Source organism: Rhincodon typus, chromosome 13 (genome assembly GCF_021869965.1).
Source record: "Rhincodon typus isolate 14 chromosome 13, sRhiTyp1.1, whole genome shotgun sequence".
Lineage (NCBI taxonomy): Eukaryota > Metazoa > Chordata > Chondrichthyes > Orectolobiformes > Rhincodontidae > Rhincodon > Rhincodon typus.
The window spans coordinates 24,279,903-24,303,765 of record NC_063344.1 but is presented as its reverse complement, the minus strand read 5'-3'; the positions used below and the strand labels follow the sequence as shown (position 1 = coordinate 24,303,765).

Here is a 23,863-nt window from a genome sequence, read left to right as displayed (position 1 = left end):
AAGGGAAGCTGCAAATAAGTTCCTTGTGATTTTTCACTCCTTAATTTTAAAACTTGGAAAGTCATGAGGAAAAGCCTGTGATTTGTTACTTTAACAGCTGGTAAGCAAGATTCCCTGCCAGAGTATGCATTCATAAACATTGAACATCAGTCATAACCGATCTCTAATTAGTTTTGGATACCATTGTAGATAGGATTAAAGAAGACAGCACGACATCTAAATGAAGAACTCTTAGTTACACTTTTATTTTGTAAACAAATTGAAGGAGGTTTAGATGGTTAGCTCCTAAGGCAGAATATTTCAGAGTAATTGTGGTACTTTATAAAAGCATTGAATTTATTTGCAACAACTCATAATGATCAAACACGATCAAATTTAGTTTTTTTAATGTTTGCAAACTTCAGAACCGTTAAAACATGTATTAACCACATTAAAGCTTAAAATTCTAACAAACCTTGTTAAAAAGGGGAAAAAAATTGCTGTGGCTTGAGAGCTTTGTTGCAGTCAGAAGTGCAACTCATACTTTTATCAAAGATGATTCTCTGCTGAGCTGATGTATCTTGTTTGGTACTACTTTGCAATAACATTTTACATAACAAAGAAACTGAACATGTTGCTTAGATTTCTTTATAGAAGTCCTTTGAGACGATGAATGTCTGAAATAATATAGACTCTACTTATACAACAACATAACAGCATTCTTCGATGTTTATCAGTGTGAATTTATAAAGTTATTTTTTGTAACTCTATCTTCGTTCACCGCCATATCCTGCAAGTGTTATCTTTGCTTCCTGCATTATAACAACAAAAAGGAAAAAATCATCTTTCCTACAGCAAGTAAGCCAAACGATTTTAAAAACATTTAAGAATTAATAGTGGAAATCAAATGTATTCTTCTACAAATGATTTATTTTTGAACTTGCATTAATTAGCCTTATATACAAGTTGAATATTGTCAGTAAACACAATGAAAAGACTGGTCTATTCAGCTCACAGACCAGGGCCATGCTGGTGATCCTTGGATCAAAAACAATAAAAACTAAATTTACACCAAATGAGATATATATTTTAAATATTGTATTTCATGCATATTAGGTAGCAATTTGAAGCATGTAATCTAATACAGGATAGAATTGTTTGCTTGTCTCAAGTGGCTCATCGTAAGGACTAATCTTTCCACCATTGATGAAGTCGTTAGAATAGAAAACAAAAGACCTGCATTTATACAGCACCTTTCCTGACAACTAGATGTCTCAAAGCTAATGAAGTACTTTTGACATGTAGTCACTATTGAAATGTAGGAAGTATTAGTGGATCAATAAAGATGTATAGATCAAACTTTCCTGTACTATTAATTAGGAAAGAATCTTTTTGTGCTTTCCAGGCACATAGGGAAGAGCAGAAAAAAAAGACAATCCTGGACTCATGCAGCACATAAAGAGGCCATTCAATCCATTGTGCCTGGGCCAACTCTGAAACAGCAATCAAATTACTCCCACTTTCCTGATCTGATCCCATAGCCTTGTAAGGTTTTCTTTCCAAGCATCTATTCACTTTCCTTTTGAAAGTTACTATTAAATTTGCTTTTATCATCATGATGGCAAAAAAAATTAACATTAATATTATTCAATTATCATTTTATACAATACCTGTGATGATGGCATTTCCTTCATAGTTAAAAGCACATGAGAAAATTTCATCAGTATGACCTTCTAACACCTGAAGACACTGGCCTGTGCGAGGATCCCAAAGCCTGGATGTCTTATCAGAACTGCCTGTAAGAATGCGACTGCCCTGAGGATTAAAACAAATCTGACAAAAGCACTGTAATGTTAGAACAATATTGCATTCATATGACTGCAACTACTCAAATTGTCTAAAAGACTCTAGAGTAACAATTGTACTTTTACAGTTGAAATACAAATGTTGTCAACTCAAAACATTTTTTTTTAATCATGCCTGCTTTGATCAGTTGGTGAGGGCACAAAGTGGGTTTCTTGGAGCTGTTTTGTTCCAAGCAATGTGTTGCTGTATATGCCACATGTTTCCTGACTTACTCACAATGTTTCCTCTAAACTGTGCATTGGCTCACTTCAAGATTCTACACCAATCATGACACTGACTTCCGGTTCTGGAAGTCACTGTCATACAGCTGGAAAGAAAATTAGAGAGAATGCTGCTCATCCCCATAATCTTTGATTCCCTTACTGATTAAAAATCTGTCTCTCTTTGCTTTGAGTATACAAACAATCCAGCCTTTACAGCCCTCTGTGGTAAAGAATTCCACAGATTCACTACCCTGAGTGAAAATGACACTTTATCCCAACTTTATCCATGCTAATGTATTACCCCCAACTCCATGAACTCTTATTTTGTTAGGAAGTCTCATAGAAAATAGAAGCAGCCCATTTGGCCCTTCAGGCCAAGTATGCCATTCAATGTAATCATAGCTGATCATCCAACTCAGTACCTTCTCTGTTCCCACTTTCTCCCCATACTCTTTGGTCACTTTAGCCTGAAGGACCATATCTAACTCCTTGAAAACATCCAATGTTTTGGCCTCAACAACTTTTTATGACAGAAAATTCTGCAGATTCGTAATTTTCTGGGTGAAGAATCTTCTCCTCATCTCATTGCTAGATGGCCAATCCCATATCCTTAAACTGCGGCCACTGGTTCTGGTCTCCCCGATCATTGGGAATATCTTTACATTTAACCTGTCTAGCCCTGTTAAAATCTTATGAGATTCCCCTTCATTCTTCTAAACTCCAGTGAATATAGTCCTAACCAAACAAATCCTTCTTCACAGGTCAATTCTGCCTCTCCAAGAACCAGTCTGGTAAACCTTTTCTTGTGCTCCCTCCATAGCCAGAACATCCTTCCTCAGATAAAGAGGCCGAAACTGCAGAAAACACTCCACATGTGGTTTCACCAATGCCCTGTACTATTGCAGCTCCTTTACACAAACATACCAGTTGCCTCCTTCACAAACTGCTGCACCTGTGACAGGTGTACAAGGACACCCAGGTTGTGTTGCACCTCCTCCTTTCCCAAACTATCACCATTCATATAATAATCTGTGTGCGCTACCTTGTCAAACACTATTTAGAAATCAAAATATATTACATATACTGGTTTCCCTTTATCTATACTGCTTGTTACCTCCTCAAAGAATTGTAATAAATTGAAAATAAAACTCCACTGGGATTTTTAGACAAATAAAAAAGTTTAAACGTCAACATTACTCAGTTCTGGCATTCATCCTCTTTTGTCGGTGTTGGAATGAAGGTTTACATTTGATTAAGAGCTACTTCAAATATTTCAAGGTTAAACAGCTCTAAAGCTTCAAGGCAATTGTGCAGAAATATTTAACAAACAGCATATGGGAAACTGTTATCCTGAGGATAATGACGTTAACTGAAATCCTACATCCTTTGGTCACAATGTCTTCACTTGTGCCATGAACTTGTGACACTGATACACACGTGGCTGCAGTAACGAAAAAAGTCCTAAATGATAATCAGACTACACAACACCTATAAGCATTGTTTTCATTGTTATCCCACTTACTCCATGAGGTTTTTTTGTCACCGTTAATTAATTCCAGCTGAATAGTAAATAATCTTGTTTCCCTTAGTATGATATTGTAAATGAAACAATGGGAGCAATTTTAATGTGAAAGGTGAGCGGATTGTGAGTGGTTAAAAGTATTCATTTATTGTGGGGAGATTGAGAAGCCAGCAGCAACCCAATAACTGGCTGAGCAGCAGTACCTTAAAAGACTCGGGATTTTCTGTCAGGTGATCATAGACACTTGCAGTCTCCTGGAACATGATCTCCTGCTAAGTGGATCAGAATGTCATGCATTACTACAGCCTGTCAAAGTCACCACAGCATTTCACTTTTTTTTCACCTCTGTCTCCTCACAGAAATCTGCACATTATATTCTCAGAGTCTCATAATATGGCGATGACCAAAGTTTGACAGGGCCTATACTAAATTTTCAACTGTTCTTTCCAGTCAGAATAAGTGGGCGCTTGCGTTTGCCATACTGACTAGCTTTAGGGAACTGTTGCAATCCAAGCACTTCAGCCACCTTCACCTGCTGAGGATTCCACTCCATCAATGTTCAGTTCATCCACAACCTCAAAATAAAACATGCATATGTGTGCAAGATGCCAAGAGAGCTGACGCAGCTACCCTCGGATGATCTGGTGGATGATACCCACCAGGACGCCAGACAGTGATGCCCTAGAGAAAGACATCTGACCACTAGGACAGTGATAGATCAAACAATAGGTATGTTGAAGATGTGTTTTAGGTGCCTCATCAGATCTGGCAGTGACTTTCATTATGAACTAATCTGACATCAAAAATGATAGTCTGCTATGGCTTGCACAGCACAGCATTAAGCACTGGATCTCTGGGGATGGAAAGTTGCTGAGCACACTGTCTCTTCAGAAAAAGAGGAGGTGCTGCATAAGAAGCAGGAGAAGGAGCTGGGTAATATGGCAAAAACCTTATCAATTGCATACATAGCTAGCTAAGATGTCCAGGTCAGCTTGATTCAGGAATAATTCAGTTAAACAGAGGCAGGCAATCATCAGGGAGCCAAAATGTTAACCCATTTAGCCTCCTCCCATCTCTTGTACAAAGCTGTCCCACAATTAACAATTAATTCTGTTCATAATTATCCATTGCTCAACTTTAACTCTTTCTTATCATACTTCACAAGGCAGAAGAGCTTGTTCCAATCAGTGTGAGAAAATGGGCAATAGGGGAAGAGAACCAATCTAATACATTTTATTGTACACAAAAATGAGCAGAAAATTAACAGGTTATCACTGTATTAAAAACTAATGTAAATATATCTGTGCAACTACAATCCTTAATATTCCTTTCTTAACTATCCTATGTGGTGTAATACCTGTGACTTCAACAGAGGTACAGCCAGGCTGCTCATATCCTTGCTGTGACTGATCAATGCTCGTGGTTGATGTCCTCTCAGCTTTGGAGTCCAAAAGAGCCTTGCCAATGATTTCCAACTAACTCCACCCCTGGATCTATGCAGGGTCAGCCATGGTCATCAGTGTAGGAGGCAGTAGACCTCCTACACCTTTCCTCTAACAATGAACTGGTGAGCATTTTGTTGAACATCAGTGATGTGTTGAACAGCCAAGTTTAAGTCTTCATCAATCCTGATTAATGTGACAAGTTAAATGTGGAGCCCACTGACCAGCACACACTTGGCTGAATGTTAAATTGATCCTCCATGAAAGCAATCAATCTTTCCATGCATGTAGATATCAGCTCAAAGTACTAAAGCACCACGGCGTTCATGGTAAAGACAGACTCTTCCAATATGTCTCCAATCTTGCATACTACAGCTAGACATTTTGACAAAATCTCACCGGTGTCTCAATGTTGCTCTAGAGATGTCCTCTTCATCAACAGTGCCAAGGTTTAGCCTTTGTATCTACAGAACAGAACTTAAGCAGAACAGAACCTTCCATTAACCTTATTTTTACCACCTGCTCCTGCTCACTTGTGATATGTGAGATATCCTGTGAGTTCCCAGCAATCAACATTCGCTTTTTTTATTGTATGCTGCCTATAAGGCTAAGGTCCTAATAATACTTTGCCTGACTGTGTACATGTGGTAACTTAAAAGCACTGACTTGTTCTTGGCCTTCATGGGAATGGCTGGATTGGCTACATGCTTAAAGGGAATATTGCTAACGAGCTTGCAGTTCCACTGAGATGTGCGTATGAGCTGGTGAGCAATGTACATGAGTTTCAATCCAGTACATTCTCAGTCTAAGTGACTATGTCTGAGGAGTCTTCACCCTCTTTGGGTACCACCTTGTTGGGACACTGAAGAGCCATGGAAAATAAAGACTAAGACTGTATTGTAAGAGGTAAGAGGGTGATAATTCATAATTGTACACGTTACACTTCAATGGTTTCTGATATAAAGTCACATTGAGTAAGTGTTGCATGCCATGTGGTTGTTATTTAATTTTATCACTGGTTAAATGGGAGATCCCATTTCCAGTGGTTAGTCATTCCAAGTCTTGGTTTGTCTTCAGCACCTGTTCATCCACAGTTGTCATTATGGAGATGACTGGAGAGCCATTTCCACTTGTCTGCTTTTCCTTGGTGTTCTTTGCTCTCTTCTACTGCAAGGAAGAAGAGACCTAGAAGCATATGAAATTTTTGGGAAGGTGGATAGACAATGTTTGTGGAGGATTGCTATGAGGGACATATGTACTACTACATTAAAATGATGATTGGTAGCAGTGGTGCATAGTCAAATGTAGATGGAAGGAAGTGTCTTAGCAGGGAGAAAGAATTTACATGCAAAATAGGTTAATACAAAGAGTGATGTGCCAGAGTAGGCTTGAAAGCAGAACAAAAGGAATTGTGAGAACATTCAGATCAGGTCATACTTGAATGTTGCCACTCATCATTTCTGCTCCATTCAGGTCATTAAACCTCTTTCAGCACTTTATCCAGAACATGGCAGCATCCCCCTGCTGCTGACCTCTTTAGCAACTTCCTATCAGGCCTTCTTTTATTCTGCAGCAGATTTATTTCTCCCTGCACCCCCATGCCTGCCTGCCTGCCTGCTTCATTACATGAAGTTGAGTGGCCCAACCTTCCATCCTCGAAGAAACCAGTGAAGGCAGCTCAACAATTAGGAGAAACAGGAATGCACTTCTGTGGCCCAGTAAAAAAAAAACTTCTGGTCTATTGTTGCATCGGAGCCCATCCCAAGACTAGACTGACTGGCTAGCTCTGTGTACACACTTGTCCATATTTCCATTGGATAAATTTGAGTGACGCACCATTTGTACTCATGAGCAACATGAAGCCTGAAGGCAAATTTGCCAGTCTTTGAAGCAATTGCTCTGCCAGTTTTGGGCACTATACAAATTACACCTATAAATCTTATCTTTTAGGGAATAATTCTTCAGGAAGTTTTCTTAAACATACCTTGGAGATTTCTCCTTCATGGCCTTCTAGCTTCACCATACATTTGCGACTTGCTGCACTGTAAACTCTTGCAGTACCTTCAAATAGTGGACATATTTAGCTTTAATATGTGTAATGAAAGCAAGAAATTTTCTTATAATTAATTGCACATTAGATTATGATAAAATTCAAAAGCCATTATTTACCAGGGAATAAGTCAAAGTATTAGCTGTTCCCTGGCTTTTAGATGCCAGATAGGGATGACATCAGAAACCAATAATAAACTTGTAATTGCTTCCAAAGATTAGTGGACTGCTGATCTAGCCAAGGGCATATCATGGAGTATACCCTCATCCAAATTTCTGTTCCATGGACTCTCTGTCATGGTGCAGGTTCAAAAGCATTGACACAGCTGCTCCTATACCTTTACATGGACAGATCACCTAATCTTCTGCCATTACTGAGGATGCAGCAATATTCCACAAAAAATACATCCAAGCACCCCTAAAAACACTGCAGAGTACTTTCAGACACTTTGCAATGAAACTAAATTTTTAGAATATTTTTCCAATCAAGGTTCCTGGCCCTTTATATAACTCTGCTGCTGGCTTACTTACTCTTTCATGCTTCTTTTCTCAAGAATGGACATGTAGGCATCACCAGATGGCTTTACCTAAAATTGGAATCCTGACATCGCATGTTGGTTACGTTGTAGAGTTAGTGTCAACTCTGTTCTCAAGAGAACAGAGGGGATGTAATTGAGTGTACCTAAGTCAATAGAGGGCTCCAAGTGGGCATGCAAGCTGAAACTAAAAGAACTGTGGATGCTGTAAATCAGAAACAATAACAGAAATTGTTGCAAAAGCTCAGCTGGTCTGGCAGCATCTGTGAAGAGAAATCAGAGTTAACTTTTCAGGTCCACTGACCCGTCCTCAGAACTCAGGAAACATTCTGAAGAAGGGTCACCAGACCCAAAACTCTTCACAGATGCTGCCAGACCTGCTGAGTTTTTCCAGCAACTGCTGTTGTTTTGTTTCTGAAGCCCACAGTGCAGCCTTTCCTCAGAAAAGTAGGATGGGCCTTTGCACTATGGTCTTATATCAAATGTATCACGCTGTGTTTTGCATTCTACCTTATAAGATTTCTTACACAGTGTAAGTGACAACATTTCACTGAAAGAGGGGCATGATGCACCGACACATAAAATAAGTATAATTAACATACTATTCCTTTTCATGAACCCAACTATTAGTGTACCTACCATCGGCTGATGCAGTTGCTATAAGTTGCCCTGTGTAATCAAAGCAAACATCCAGTACTTCGTCTTCATGTCCAGACAATGTTGCCACACATTTTCCACTGACAGCATCCCAAAGCTAGAAAATAATCAATATTTGTGAACCAAATTAATTAATTGTTGAAGGCTTTTTTAACGAAAGAAATACGAAATATCTTGCTCTGCACTTCAACTAACGGAGGAAATGGTTAATCTGCTCAAAGGTTTGCCATTGCACCAGGAGGTGCATAAAAAGGCCTGGAACTGAAATTGCAGAAGGTAGGGTGCAGTGGGTTATCATTAACTATAAATTATCCATGGCAAGAAACACGAGTGGAGCAGGGCCATCACCTGTTCTGTTCAGGTCAGTTCATTTCAGGAAAAGACCCTTCAATACACATTCAAGGTTCTAATGCCTGTTCAATAGCCACCCTTACCACTTGACAAATGGTCCACTCAAATTTCAGATCAGTAATATTTAAGGTGAATTGGAATGTAGGCAACTGGATGCCTAAATTAGGACTCATGGCAATCACTTTACTCTTGCAAAGCAATATATCAAGATCCAATTTCTACCTCTAACTGTCCTATACTATGATGTATGGGGCAATTTCTTCTTTCCCTGACTAGCATCAAAAATCACTTTATGATAATGCAAAAAAAAAATAGGACCAGGGCAACATTAAGTTGCAGGGTTCAGAATTTACAATGTTCTTATCCTCTGTTCCAGTTTTGATTTGATACACACCATTCTCTCAGAAAACTAGCATCCTACTCTCGGAGTTCCAGCAAAACTGCTGGTAGATGTATAAGAGTCTGCGTGAAAGCCTCTTGTATATTCTCGCTAATCCCATGAACAACACTCTGATCAAAGCCAGGGGTTCACCACAGGAGAAACTGCAGACATGAACCTATTCTTGGTCACAATATGATACAGCAAATTGGTAGGGAAACGCTATGTTAATAACTGCCAGACTTAGCCTGTGTAATGTAGTTATGGTTTAAGAGAAATCATGAAACAAATAAAATGGCAGAAATTAAATGATAGGAAATACTTTTAACAACAGAAACTTGTTTTTATAAAGCAGCTTTAATGCAGTAATACCCTCCCAAAGCCCATCATACGATAAATATCAGATTAAATTGTAACAGAGAGGCACAAAACTGGATAGCTGAAAAATGACTTAAAGACTGGTCAAAGAGATAGATTCTAAGGAACAACTCAAAGGAATAGAGAGAGATAAAGAAGTGGAGAGATTTAGGAAGGGAATTCCTGAGCTTAACTGAAGTAACAGTGACTAATGGGGAAAAGATAAAAATTGAGGATATGCAACATTTGCAGGAATAGTCAGAAGTTTGTAGGACTGGAAGAGATTACAAAGGCAGGGAGAATCAAGGCCACTGAGAAATTTAAATGTAAAGACAAGAATTTTAAAGATGACACAATGCTGGCATGGAAACCATGTATATCAGCAAGCACAGGTACGATGAATGACGAATGAATGGGATTTAGTGTGAGACCTTGGTATTGGCAACAAAAATGGAGATGACCTCAAGTTCACAGAGGTGGGAGACTAGCCAGGAAAACGCAAGAACCGTCAAGGCTGGACTTAAACAAGGCCTGAACACTGGTTTGAGCAGAAAATGAGCGGAAGCAGGAGCAATACTGCAAAGTAAGTCTTGCTAATGGAGTCCACAGTTCAGCATGGTGTCAAATAGAATGTTGAGGTTACGAATTGTCAGTTCCAACCTCAAAAAGTAGACAGGAGCAATTATTAAATCAGTGGCTAAAGAAGCTGAGATGATGCTGAGGACTGAAGAATATAGCTTTAGGCTTCCCAATATTTAATAAGAGAAATGCCTGGTTTCCAACAATTGGTGTAGGGAATGCAGCATGGTAATTATAGACAATGGAGAGGACAAGCCAAGTGGTGGCAAGTTGCAGTTGATGTCATCAATCTACATGTTTAATTTGACATTTTATTTCCAGAGGACATTTCCAAATTAAAATTATGCAATTTCCAGTCAGTGCAATTTATGTATCAAGTAGAAACAGCATGAAAAGCCCTCCCAATACCTCAGTAAACAATGATTTTTCTGCTCAGCACAGGCTCAAAACAAATCATGATCCCTCAACCCATTAAAAAAATGAAACACACCACACAGTTGTTTTCATCACTTCTTGTTCAACAATAACGGAAAGTAGCCAGGAGTCAAGACCTGCATATTGGTAGCACTAACCTATTCACAATTGGCAAAATCAGATAGCCGTGCAAATTTATCTTCAAGTTTGTTATTTTAATTCTAAAGTTGAGACAATTTTTAAAATTATAAATGAAATTCAGAACCACAATCTGAAACCAGTGCAATTTTCTTAATAAAGCTGCGAGCATTTATACAGTATGGCAAGATAATTTAGTGAGTGTCTTACTGTGCAGGTTTTGTCCATTGATCCAGTAGCAATGAGCGAACAGTCCCAATTAAACTGTGCACTGCTGATCTCTCCTCGATGTCCAATCAGAGTGTGCATTCTCCTAACGGATCAGAGAATTAAAAACAGCCAGTTAATATTCTCTAACTATTGATTCAACATGAACAAGTGTTAAACTCCTGTTCTAGATTAGAAAAAGTAGCAAAAGGAATAAACAAGTAAATTATAGGCCAATTAATTTTACCTCACTTGTGGATACATTCTGGGCTATAATACATGAAGTAATTAGCAAACACTTAGAAGGGCATGGGCTAAACAGGGACAATCAGTATAGATTTATAAAAGGAATTCACTTTTAAAATATTTGTTGTATTTAACTAATTTTCTTTTGTGTACAAAGAAATACAATGGATGACATTTGTGTCTCTTTGTTTTCAGAAGATGAATGGAACATAATAAAAGACACACAATATTAAAGCAATGGAAATATTGGGATAAAAAGGAATACAAGGGGATTGAAAGGTCAGTAAGTAAGAAATGGAGAGATAATTGGTGGTATGTGGGTGCTGTTATGACCCAAGGGTTTATGTTGAAATTATGTTTTCCATAATTTGTGCAAAGATGTAAGACACTATAGGTTACTTTAGAAATAAGGATTTTTTATTTAAATGCTGTAAAGATGTTCAAAACATACAATATTAAAAGTGCAAACTGATGTATCTGATTAAGCAGTTTACACACCTGCCAGATCCCACATCCCAAACAGAAACAGTATGGTCAAAGGAGCCTGTGATAATCTTGTCCCCTGTTGTATTAAATGATAAAGAAATGATTTCAGCTGAATGTCCCTGAAAGAAAAAGAATAAGTTTATCAGAAAACAACAAGTTGTATTTTTGAAGTGAAGTCACTGTTACGTGGACAACATGGCAATTAATCTGACTACTGCAAGGTCCCACAAATAGTAATGCGATAAGTGATCAGATAATGTTTATAGTATTTTTGGTTGAGACCTATAATTAACTAAGACAGAAAAAGAACACCTCATAAAGGGACCCTTTAATACCATCTGAGGAAACAGACAGAATCCTGGTTTAAAGTCTCAGCTAAATAGTGGCACCAATGTAGGATCGAGCTAAAATCCCCAATATCTAAAATACTGGATTTTTCAAAACTTTTAAAAGGTAAATGAAAGTTGGAATGAGTCTGCAAGAAATACACAACCAGCAGGCCTGAGAATGGAGATTGCTGTCTGGGACTATTGTTCAGCCTGGATTCCCAATTTACACCTTCTCTCCAAAAGAACAATCAACCAAAACCAACAGACCCCACGCCATTCTGAGGAAGAATCACCGGACCTGAAACATTAATTCTGATTTCTCTCCACAAATACTGCCAGACCTGCTGAGCTCTTTCAGCACTTTCTGTTTTTCTTTCTGATTTACAGCATCCTCAGTTCTTTCGGTTTTTATTTAGACCCAGAAGCTCAGGTTACACAGCGCACACAGATGGGGCCTGTAGAGATAGTGGACATTCAAATTTGATCAAAACCAATTCACACATACTCTAATCATCGGAAAGCCAATTAACTTCTGAAGAGAACATCAAGAGATTACAGAAATCTACAGATTTGAGGGGAAATAAGGAGGGACACTGTCAGTAGAACTGCCAGCCCTGATCTCACCTGAGGAGAAAGTCAGACGTCATACGACACCAGGTTAAAGTCCAACAGTTTTATTTGAAATCACAAGCTTTTGGAGCGCAGGCCTTTCATCAGGTGAAGTCACTTCACCTAATAAAGGGCCTACGCTCCGAAAGCTTGTGATTTTAACTAAAACTGTTGGACTATAACCTGGTGTCGTGTGACCTCTGACTTTGTCCACCCCAGTCCAACACCGGCACCTCCACATCACCTGAGGAAGACGGCCTTTTTCAACAACAAGCTTCTGCATGAACAGCTTCCCTACAGGTTTCAACCTCCAACAAGCAGCTTCCAAAGCAAGACCCAAGCGAAGCCGAATCAAGAGGTTGAACAGAGAAGCTGAATTGGGAAGCTGAACCAAGAGCTTCAGCGGAACAAAGGACATCTGAAAAGGGGGAAGCCAACCAGTGCTATCTGAACAAGAGCTTGCAGACATAGGCCTGTTCCAAACCAAGAGAACTAACTGCAAGAACTTCAGAAACCAGGCACACTTCAAAACCATGTGATGAGCGTAAACTACCGAGACCCCAAAGTTCTAACCTAGCTAGCAGGAAGAGGAAGGTGGGTGATGACAGTGCATTGGGACCCCAAGGGTAGGAATTCTGATTAAAGAGTCTGAAATTAAACCCTGAGATAACAAGGTGTAGAGCTGGACAAACACAGCAGGCCAAGCAGCATCAGAGGAGCAGTAAGGCTGACGTTTCGGGCCTAGACCCTTCTATCTCCTTCCCAAAATCCACAAACCTGACTGCCCTGGTCGACCCATTGTCTCCGCCTGCTCCTGCCCCACCGAACTTATCTCCACCTATCTGGACTCCATTTTCTCCCCCTTGGTCCAGGAACTCCCTACCTAATTCCGTGACACCACGTACGCCCTCCACCTCCTCCAGAACTTCCAATTCCCCAGTCCCCAACACCTAAAAAAAAGGATTTCTGAAGAAGGGTCTAGGCCCGAAACATCAGCCTTCCTGCTCCTCTGATGCTGCTTGGCCTGCTGTGTTCATCCAGCTCTACACCTTGTTATCTCAGATTCTCCAACATCTGCAGTTCCTACTATCTCTGAAATTAAACTCTGTTCTTTCCTGTGTGTCAGTAAGATAGTGTTCTTATAGTGGTTATCTAGTTACTAGTTATATTTAAAGTTCTAATGTTCTACTGTGTATTGATTGTGTCAATTTACTTGTTTCATTACATTACCTATTTTCTTGCATTAAAATTATCTTTTGTATTTCAAACGAATGGAGAGATTATTTTGCCCTGAAACGCCTGTCTACTGCCTCTACATTTCACATTCCCTAAATAAGTCCAGCATCCAGAGCTAGGGATCTGGGGGTGATGTGAACCACTTAAAAATCAGGAAATAACTGACTGCAAACCATAACCTGACACAGTAGTGCAGCAGTTTCTCAGGAGTGTGTGTCAATCTAGACTATTTGTTAAATCATTACAGTGGGACTTGAAATTTCAATATTTTCACTCAGAGGTGAGAAAGCTACCAACAAACCAAGGGTTGGATCTAGTTAAATTATATTGAGTAGTGCCAAAATTATCCATTAACTCTAATTTGGATTATGACTCTTTTGCACAGCAAAGTCAAGACATCAATAAGGGTAAGGTGAAATAACGCACACTTTATGTGTTGATTTTGTATCACCTCTATCGTGCCAGTAGCAACTCAGAACAATTGTTCCCATCACACACAAAGATTCTTACATGGTAAGAATTTATAATCAAAGAGAAAAACGGCCGGAGTACACTTATTTGGTTGTGAACCAGTGGGAACCACGTTATTGGACGTCAATGAAAATAAACTTAGCAACACAAATCAGATTAATTTAAATTTGACCAATATCCAACAAAAGACTAAAGTTGATAAAAACAATGATTACTCTCAAAAGTATAAAGGCCTTAAATTTGTCGACCCACACTGGTTCATGCAGATTCTTCATCAGTCATTCAGAACTTGATTTACACCATCATTGCCAATCACTCGCTCAAGTGTATGATTGTCCACCAAAGAAATTCCATGTCACTGGTCATCTAGGCAGATACCTTGTGCAGGACATCTTTTAACATGGGAATGCTGTTGAACATAGGCAGACACACGGTCCTAGACAGAAGGTAGATCCACTTCCAGTGGCAAGGAAACCTCAAGGACTGGGGATCTTCCAACAGCTGTAGCCTTCATCCTCCATTGCAGCCATTGATATCTACGAGTATCTTCCACCTGGATCACCGTTGAGGACTCGTTTTGGATTGTGCTTTGTCTGGTTCCTACACCCCAACCTTACCATCGTGGATGGCCCTACCAGGACTTGAGAACTGCTTCAGAATCAATGGAACACTCAAGCTCTCCACCATAGCAAAGTGGCAATCCATGGAAAGGTCTTAGAGTCACAGAGTTGTACAGCAAAGAACCAGTGCTGTTTTGGTCATTCAATCCAACTCATCTGCACTGACCTGAAATCCCAATCTGACCCAGTCCCAGTTGCCAGCATTTGGTCCATAAACTCTCTAAACACTTTCTATTCATGTACCCATCCAAATGTCTTTTAAATGTTGTTATTGCAAAATCCTCCACCACTTCATCTGGCAGCTCATTCTATATACGCACCACCTGCTGCAAGAAAACTCTGCCCCTTGGGTCCCTTTTAAATCTTACCCCCCTCACCTTAAACCTAAGCCTTCTAGTTTTGGACTCCCCTACACTGGGAAAAAGACCTTGACTATTCACTCTATCCGTGCCCCTCATGATTTTATAAACGTCTATAAGGTCACCCCTCAGCCTCTGAGGCTCCAGGGAAAATAATCCTTATCTATTCAGCCTCTCTCTATAGCTCAAACCCTCAAACCCCAGCAACATCCTTGTAAGTCTTTTCTGCACCCTTTCAAGTTTAACAACATCCTTCCTTTAGAAAGGCAACCATAACTGAACGCAGTATTCCAAACGTGACCTTATGTCAGACATTCATAGAGTCATACAGCATGGAAACAGATCCTTCGGTCCAACTAGTCTTTACACAGAGAGTGGTGGGTGCGTGGAATGCACTGCCAGCGGTGGTAGTGCAGTCAGATACATTAGGGACATTTAAACGACTCTTGGATAGGCACATGGATGATAGTAAAATGTAGGGTATGCAGGGTAGTTTGATCTTAGAGTAGGATAATAGGTCGGCACAACATTGTGGGTCGAAGGGCCTGTACTGTGCTGTACTGTTCTATGTTCTAGTCCAGGCCGACCATAATCCCAAACTAAACTAGTCCCACCTGCCTGTGTTTAGCCCATATCCTTCCAAACATTTCCAACTCACATATTTATTAAATGTGTTTTAAATGTTGTAACTGTACCTGCATCCACCGCTTCCTCCGCTTGTGTGTGGAAGTTCATTCCACACACAAACCACTCTGTGTAAAAAAAATGCTCCTCATGTCTTGTTAAAATCTCTCTGTTCTCACTTTAAAAATATGTTCCCTAGTCTTGAAATCCACCAGCCTGGGGAAAAGACACCTGCCATTCACCTTATCTATACCCTCATAATGATACAGACCTCTGTAAAGTCACCCTCCTACTGTCCTTAAAACTCAACCCTCTATTTCTGGCAACATCTTGTCCATCACTCAGCCAAGTTTCTGTCGTTGCAATGTCCTGTACAGCTGCAACATGACATCCCAGCTTCTATAGTCAATGCACTGACCAATAAAGGCAAGTGTACCAAAAGCATTCTTCACTACCCTGTCTACCTGCGACTGCATCTTCAAGGAACTACAAACCTGCACCCCAAGGTCTCTTTGCTCGGCAACACTCCGCAGGGCCTTACCATTAAGTGTATAATGCCCAGATGTGCCTTTTCAAAATGCAGCACCTCATACTTATCTAAATTAAACTCCATCTACCACTCCTTGGCCCATCAACCCATCCAATCAAGGTCCTATTGTACTCTGAGATAACCTTCTTCATTGTCCACTATACCACCAATTTTGGTGTTATCTACAAACTTACCAACTATTCCTCCTATATTCACATCCAAATCATTTATATAAATGACAAAAGCAGTGGAACTAGCACCAATCCTTGCAGCCCACTGCTGGTCACAGGCCTCCAGTCCAAAAAACAACTCTCCACCACCACACTCTGTCTTCCTATCTTCAAGCTAATTGTGTAACCAAATAGTTAGACCTCCCTGGATTCCATGTGATCTAACCTTGCTAATCGGTCCACCATATGGAATCTTGTCAAACCTCTTGCTGATGTCTTAATTTACAATAACCTGTGACACAGCAGATGACAATTTGGCAAATGAATATTAGCAAATCATGCTCCCTAGAGAATGATTTGAATGGACAAAGGGCTGAAGGGACAATATTAAAAAGTAAACCATTGTTCGTCTACAATCAAAATTACTACCATATGTTTAAACGGGGAGGTAGTAGTGTAGTGGTATTATCACTGAACACCTGGGCTAATGCTCTGGTGACAATGGCTTGAGTCACAGCATGGCAGATGGTGAAATGTGAATTACAAGCTAATCTAAAAACAGTATTGATTGGCCTAAAAAAATCTGGTTTATGAACATCCTTTCAGGAAGGAAAATCCACCATCAAAACACCTGGTCTGGCTATCATACGACTCCAGATCTATAATAGTAGGACTGACTCTTAAATATCCTCTGAAATTGCCAAGCGCACTACTACTTTGTTCTTTGTTCTTTGTACTAGACAGGTCACCCAGTATCAACCAAGACACTGGAAACACCAGTACAACAGTGAATTCAACTACCCATCACCACATTCCCCTGCCACTACACAAACCAATGATACTTACGTCCTGTGAACGAATGAATAAAATTAAAAAGAAGAATTTGTAGCATTTTTCTTTATACGTACTGTTAGTGTAACAGACTCTTCTCCAGACTGGATGTCCCAGAGCTTTGCTGTCGTATCCATACTGCCTGTTGCTACTAGGGTACTTTGAGGATTAAATGATAAACATACCTGTAATAGATTTTTTGAAAAAAAAATTAAAAATATGAATCTCTAAAAAGAAAAATGTTCAACAGTTTCATAGAACAATTAAAAATCACACTGATTTATATGAGGCCTTTTGCAAATGGCACCAACTGCCATGGTTGTTTCTGACAGCACTCTTGGTATAATTAATAAGGCTTACATAAAACCGTATCCAATCACAGAAATAATAGAACATCACAACTCACAAAAATCAGAACCACGGATTTTTAAACATCATCTGAACTTCTCAGCTAAACCACTGAATGTTCTTTTTTTGCAAGTATTAATTTGTTTAAAATCATTATTCTTACGGTGTTACAAAACACCAAAAAAAGCACAGTATTGATTGGAGCATAAATGCTAAAGATACTAAAGGGGATGCTGCAATGAACTAAACTACAGAACAGTACAAGTTACTAATTTAAAGAGATGTAGGTTTAGGGTATCTTAGGTTATGTAACAGTTCCCCAATAATTAATCTACCTTCTTCCAATTTTCTTCATGCATTCCCTGGTCCACTCTCGCAATAACATGAAATTCCATTATTATCAGAATTCAAACGAAAGCCAAAAGTGGCACAATAAAGTCTCCCATTCTATGCAATGGATGCAAGATCCATATATTTGCACACAAAATCAAATTAGTAAATCAATATGCTGCCTGGTTTATAAAACTTATATGCCTTTTAAGTTATAAATATTGTCATCGGAAGATTCAGGATTAACATGATTTTTCTTTTCTGGTTTGAGTAGAATGGAAATTATATAAATGTATAAGTGCAGTTAGTTATTAAGTCTGAGCTCTAGAACCCAAGGTATATTTTTATGGATTATAAGGGTTCTTCAATTGCATTATTTGGTATAATTACTGAAAAGAACTAAAGTCCAGCCTGGTAACATTCTTCTATCCTTAAAGTGACCTTTCATACTCAGAGGATTACTACTGCCTTTGGAAATAATATAAGTGGCCTTTCATACTCATATTATCTCCAAAGGCAGTTGTAATCCTCTGATTATCCATGTTCATAACTGTGTTTGTGTATCTAATGAAATGGCTGACATGTTAAAATGAATACATTGCATTGGTTTTCACAATTTAGGAAAAGGACAAAGCACTACAACCACAAGGGAACCTGAAAAAACATAAACAAAGAATTTGGTGGATTCAATACAAGATTAAAACATGGTAATGCAGAAAGTAATGAGATATAAGACAGATAGGTCTCCAGTTTTCAACTTCAAGGTATTCAAAACAGAGGAAATTGCAGATGTGTTAGCGTGATTTTCCAAAACTCACCAGATTCAGCAATTACCCCTTTGGATTAGAAAATTAGAAATGCTAATTCATTCCTTCGGAAGGAGGGAGGTAGGAACCAGGTAACTACAGGTCTATAAGCTTGATGTCGAGATGGTGAAGTCTCTTTTATCACTAAGGACAAAGTAACTGAACACTTGGACAAGTATTGGACACTTGGACAAAAAGGGACGATATTGATCCATAAAGGGTGTAATCTGTTTGACTAAGTAAACCTTTTCAGGGAGGTCATTAATATAGTGGTTCAGGAGGGTCTTGGAATATTGACAATATGGACCTACAGAGGAACTTGACAGGATCCCTCACAGAAGACAATAAGCACACTGAATTGGACATAATTTTATTACATGGGTTACTGAATAGGAAATTAAAAACTGAAAGAACTGTAGATGCTGTAAATCAGGAACAAAAACAGAAGTTGCTGGCAAAGCTCAGCAGGTCTGGCACCATCTGTGAAGAAAACATCAGAGTTAACGTTTCGAATCCGGTGACCCTTCCTCAGAAACAATGGTAGCTGGGAAAACATTGGTTTGTATGCAGAAAATAAGGAGGGGGATGGGGTAGGGAGTAAATGATAGGATAAAGGATAGAGCCCGAAGAGAGAGAAGAGCAGTTGGAAAGACAAAGGAGTTGATAACAAGCGGCTAGCAGGGTGAATAGCTGTTAATGGGGACTGTTAGTGACTAATGCAACAACTCAGGGATACCAATGGCCCTCTGGAACCTTCCTTCCCTCCCCTTCCCTCTGACTCCATCCCCTCCCACAACCCCAACTCCTGTTGGATATTCACCATCCCTCCGAACCTTCCACTCTCCGATGCTGAACGTTCTGCACTCAGCAAAGGCCTCAGCTTTAATCCTCTGCAACCCCACCTTAACAAATTTCGGCACGGCATGAGGTCGAACTCTTCTTCCACAGTCCTCGCCTCCGTGCCCACTTCTTTGGACAAGATTCCCCTCCCCATCCCACAGACCCCCTCGCCCAGTTCCAACACTCTCCCTCCACCTAGACACCGCCCTCTGGCCTTTTACTTGCACTCAATCTATTCATTGAGAACTGTCGACATGATATTGGTCGCCTCAATTTTGCTGCTCCCCCTCACCAAATCCAACTTCTCTCCCTTCGAACTGACTGCCCTCCATGTGCTTAGATCTAGCCCTGACTTTGTTATTAAGCCTGCCAATAAGGGTGGTGCTGTTGTAGTCTGGCATACTGACCTCTACATTGCAGAGGTTCAGCGCCAGCTCTCCTCCTATCTCCCCTGGACCATGACCACACCATGATGCATTCGGCTATTGTATCTACTACGGTAACTGATCTCACTTCATCTCGTGACCTCACCCCACTGCCTCCAAGCTAATAGTCCCTTAGCCCCGCACAGCTCGCTTCTACCCCCTTCCAAAAAAACACAAACAGGACTGTCCGGGCAGACCCATTGTTTCAGTCTGCTCCTACCCAACAGAGCACATCTCTTCCTACCTTGACTCAGTCTTCTCTCCCCTGGTTCAATCCCTGCCCACGTACATCCGTGATTCCTCTGACGCTTTAGGCCAATTTCAAAAATTCCAGTTTGCAAGCTCCAAACGCCTGCTCTTTACCATGGACATGCAATCCCTTTACACTCATAGGTTGCTTGCTTTTATTGGACAGTGCTTTGAGTTTGGAGTTGGGATGTCATATTGAGGCTGTACAGGACATTGGTTAGAGCACTTTTGGAATACTGTGCGCAATTCTGGTCACCCAAATATTGGTAGGATGTTGTGAAACTTTAAAGGGTTCAGAAAAGATTTACAAGGAGGTTGCCAGGGTTGGAGGGTTTGAGCTCTAGGGAGAGCCTGAATAGGCTGGGGTTATTTTCCCTGTAGCTTTGAAGGCTGAGGGGTAACCTTATAGTGGTTTATAAAATCATGAGGGGCATGGATAGGGTAAATAAACAAGGTCTTTTTCCTGGTCTGGGGAGTCCAAAACTAGAGGGCATAGGTTTAAGGTGAGAGAGGAAAGATTTAAAAGGGACCTAAGGGACAATTTTTTCATGCAGAGGATGGCACATGTATGGAATAAGCTGCCAGAGGAAGTGGTGGAGGCTGGTACAATTACATCATTTAAAAGGCATCTAGATGGGTACATGAATAGGAAGGGTTTGGAGTGATGCTGGCAAATGGGACGAGATTTATGTGGGATATCTGTTCCACATGGACAAGTTGGACCAAAGGTTCTGTTTCCATGCTGTGCATCTCTATGACTCTGTGACTCTGACAAGTGAAAACATCCATTCCCCACCAGGATGGTCTCAGGGCTCTCTGCTTCTTCCTGGAACAAAGACCTGAACCATCCGCACCCACCACCACCCTCCTCCGCTTGGCTGAGTTTGTCATCACTCTCAACAAATTCTCTTTCTGAAGAAGGGTCTAGGCCCAAAACGTCAGCCTTCCTGCTCCTCTGATGCTGCTTGGCCTGCTGTGTTCATCCAGCTCTACACCTTGTTATCTCCTTTAACTCCTCTCATTTTCTTCAGGTCAGAGGGGTGGCCACGGGTACCCATATGGGCCCCAGTTATGCCTGTTTCTTTGTGGGGTATGTGGGACATTCCTTGTTCCAGTCCTATTCTGGCCCCCACCCACAACTCTTTCTCTGATATATCTATGATATTCATCTGTGCTACTTCCCTCTCTCATCTGGAATTGGAAAATTTCATCAATTTCGCTACCAATTTCCACCCTGCCCTCACTTTCACCTGGTATATCTCTGATTCCTCCCTTCCCTTCATCGGCATGTCTGTTTCCATTTCTGGGGATAGACTGGCCACTCATATCCACTACAAACCCACTAGCTCCCATGGCTACCTGGGCAATATATTCTCACAATCTGCTTCCTGTAAAGACTCCATCCCATTCTCTCAGTTCCTTCGTCTCCATTACATATGTTCAGATGAGACCAACTTCGACAAGGGAGCCTCCGAAATGTCCACCTTCTTCCTCAACCGAGGATTCCCCAGCTTCGTTGTAGACAGGGCTCTCAACCGGGTCTGACCCATCTCCCGCATTTCTGCCCTCACCTGATATCTTCCCTCCAACAACAGTGATAGGGTTCCCCTTGTCCTTACCTACTATCCCACCAGCATCCACATCCAGAAGATCATCAAACACCATTTCCACCACCTCCCTCAAGATGCCACCACTGGATACATATTCCCCTCCCTGCCTGAGTCTGCCTTTTGCAAGGACCGATCCCTCCGGGCCAACCGGTCCGCTCTTCCTTCACCCTCAACATGCCCCACAGCCCCAGGGCACCTTCCCCTGCAACCGGTGAAGGTGCAACACCTGTCCATTTACATCCTCCCTCCCCACTATCCAAGGGTCCAAACATACCTTCCATGTGAAGCAATACTTCACCTGAAATTCCCAGAATCTAGTCTACTGCATTCACTGCTCACAATGTGGTCTTCTCTACATTGGGGAAATGAAGCATAGACTAGGTGACCGCTTCGCAGATCATCTACGTTCTGCTCGCAAAAAAGACCCTGAGCTTCCATTTGCCTGCCACTTTAACACACCACCCCGTTCCCTGGCCAACATCTCTGTCTCAGGCTTGCTGTAGTGTTCCAGCAAAGCTCAACGCAAGCTGAAAGAACACCTCATTTTCCACTTTGGGAACCTGCAGGCCTCTGGACTCAATATCGAGTTCAGTAATTTTAGGGCGTAAACTCTCCCGTGTTCTAGACCCCTACACACCAGGCCTTGATATTACACAGCCTGCCATTACACATTACCTATTGTTAGTCACTAACAGTCACCATTAACAGCAATTCACCCTCCTAGCCAAATTGTTATCAACTCCTTTGTCCACCTAACTGCTCTTCTCTCTCTTCAGGCTCAATCCTTTATCTTATTGTTTACTCCTCACCCCATCCCCCTGCATATTTTCTGCATTTAAACTGACATTTTCCCAGCTACCATCAGTTCTGAGACCCGAAACGTTAACTCTGATTTTTTTCTTCACAGATGTTGCCAGGCCTGCTGAGCTTTACCAGCAACTTCTGTTTTGTTGCTGAATAGGAAACTAAGTAGGAATGAAAGGAAAGTAGGCTGCTGATAGGATATGGCAATCTATACTGGGTCTGATATAGCTTTTCACTATTAATTTTTTTTGGCATCTTTAGAAGTGTTAATATTATTGTTAGGGGTGTTATTAAGCTGAATTAACTTACATAAACAAACTTGGGTTGCTCAGGTTCCCAAAGGAAAATAATGCTATTACTGAACAGAAAATGTATATATAGCAAAATAAATAATGTGAGAATGGATCAACAATGCTACACAAACAATTAAGAACGTTTATATTTCCAAACTCTGCAGATGGTGTAACAAATGGACAAAAATCTAAGGACATCATAGATCCCATGAGATCACAATGCAGGCTCAGTTTGAAAAAGTAGACTAACAGGAAGCTCTACTGTTGAAGTTATAATCTTGGTCTAATTGACTTGGTTGTTACTGTATCTACCTCATATAAATAAACACAAGTAAGTGGATCTGATTCAGTTCCACCATATGTAACCCTTAAGCCCGAAGATGTCACCAGCAATTGTCTTGAAAATAAATTAGAAATATATGAGTCAAACAACTACAACAAAATCTTAAAATATAATTATTTTTAGAAGTTTGATTATTGAAAGGGCAATAAAACCAAGATGCCCTCTTTAAACATAAGAAAAGAGAAACTTACAATTTCTGCTGTGTGTCCACGAAATGTATGGTAACATTTGCCTGTTTCAGAGCTCCATAACTTGCAGGCTTTATCAAAGGAACCAGTTGCAATCTTGTCTCTAATTGAAAATAAGGATACATTTTAATAATGATACAAAAACTGTGATCTAAAGATGTAGGGAGTGAATTTCCATTGTAATATAAATAGAAGTGATGCAAAAACCTTATAAAATCCCTAAAAAAATGACAGTCATACTTGTATGAAAGGAACAAAGCTGTCCACAAAACACTGAATAGAACATTTCTCTGAAAGCAGCAATACATCTTTTATTGCTGATGTCTACCTAGTTATATACTAACCCAGGATAACAAGGTGTAGAGCTGGATGAACACAGCAGGCCAAGCAGCATCATAGGAGCAGGAAGGCTGACGTTTCGGGCCTAGACCCTTCATC

General features: G+C 40.3%; 1 protein-coding gene across 1 annotated transcript in view; it reads right to left on the bottom strand.

Annotated features, from left to right (window-relative positions):
- Nucleotides 1–323: 323 nt before the first annotated feature.
- The window catches only part of daw1 (dynein assembly factor with WDR repeat domains 1), a 50,587-nt gene continuing 27,047 nt past the window's right edge, over nt 324–23,863 (bottom strand). The window contains exons 6-13 of the mRNA XM_020529061.2: nt 23,429–23,528; nt 17,267–17,374; nt 11,424–11,530; nt 10,683–10,785; nt 8,237–8,351; nt 6,997–7,073; nt 1,650–1,812; nt 324–791 (exon numbers count right to left, since the gene is read on the bottom strand). Coding sequence (XP_020384650.1) covers nt 757–791; nt 1,650–1,812; nt 6,997–7,073; nt 8,237–8,351; nt 10,683–10,785; nt 11,424–11,530; nt 17,267–17,374; nt 23,429–23,528 — 808 coding nt within the window. The 3' untranslated portion in view covers nt 324–756. The remainder of the gene's footprint in view (nt 792–1,649; nt 1,813–6,996; nt 7,074–8,236; nt 8,352–10,682; nt 10,786–11,423; nt 11,531–17,266; nt 17,375–23,428; nt 23,529–23,863) is intronic.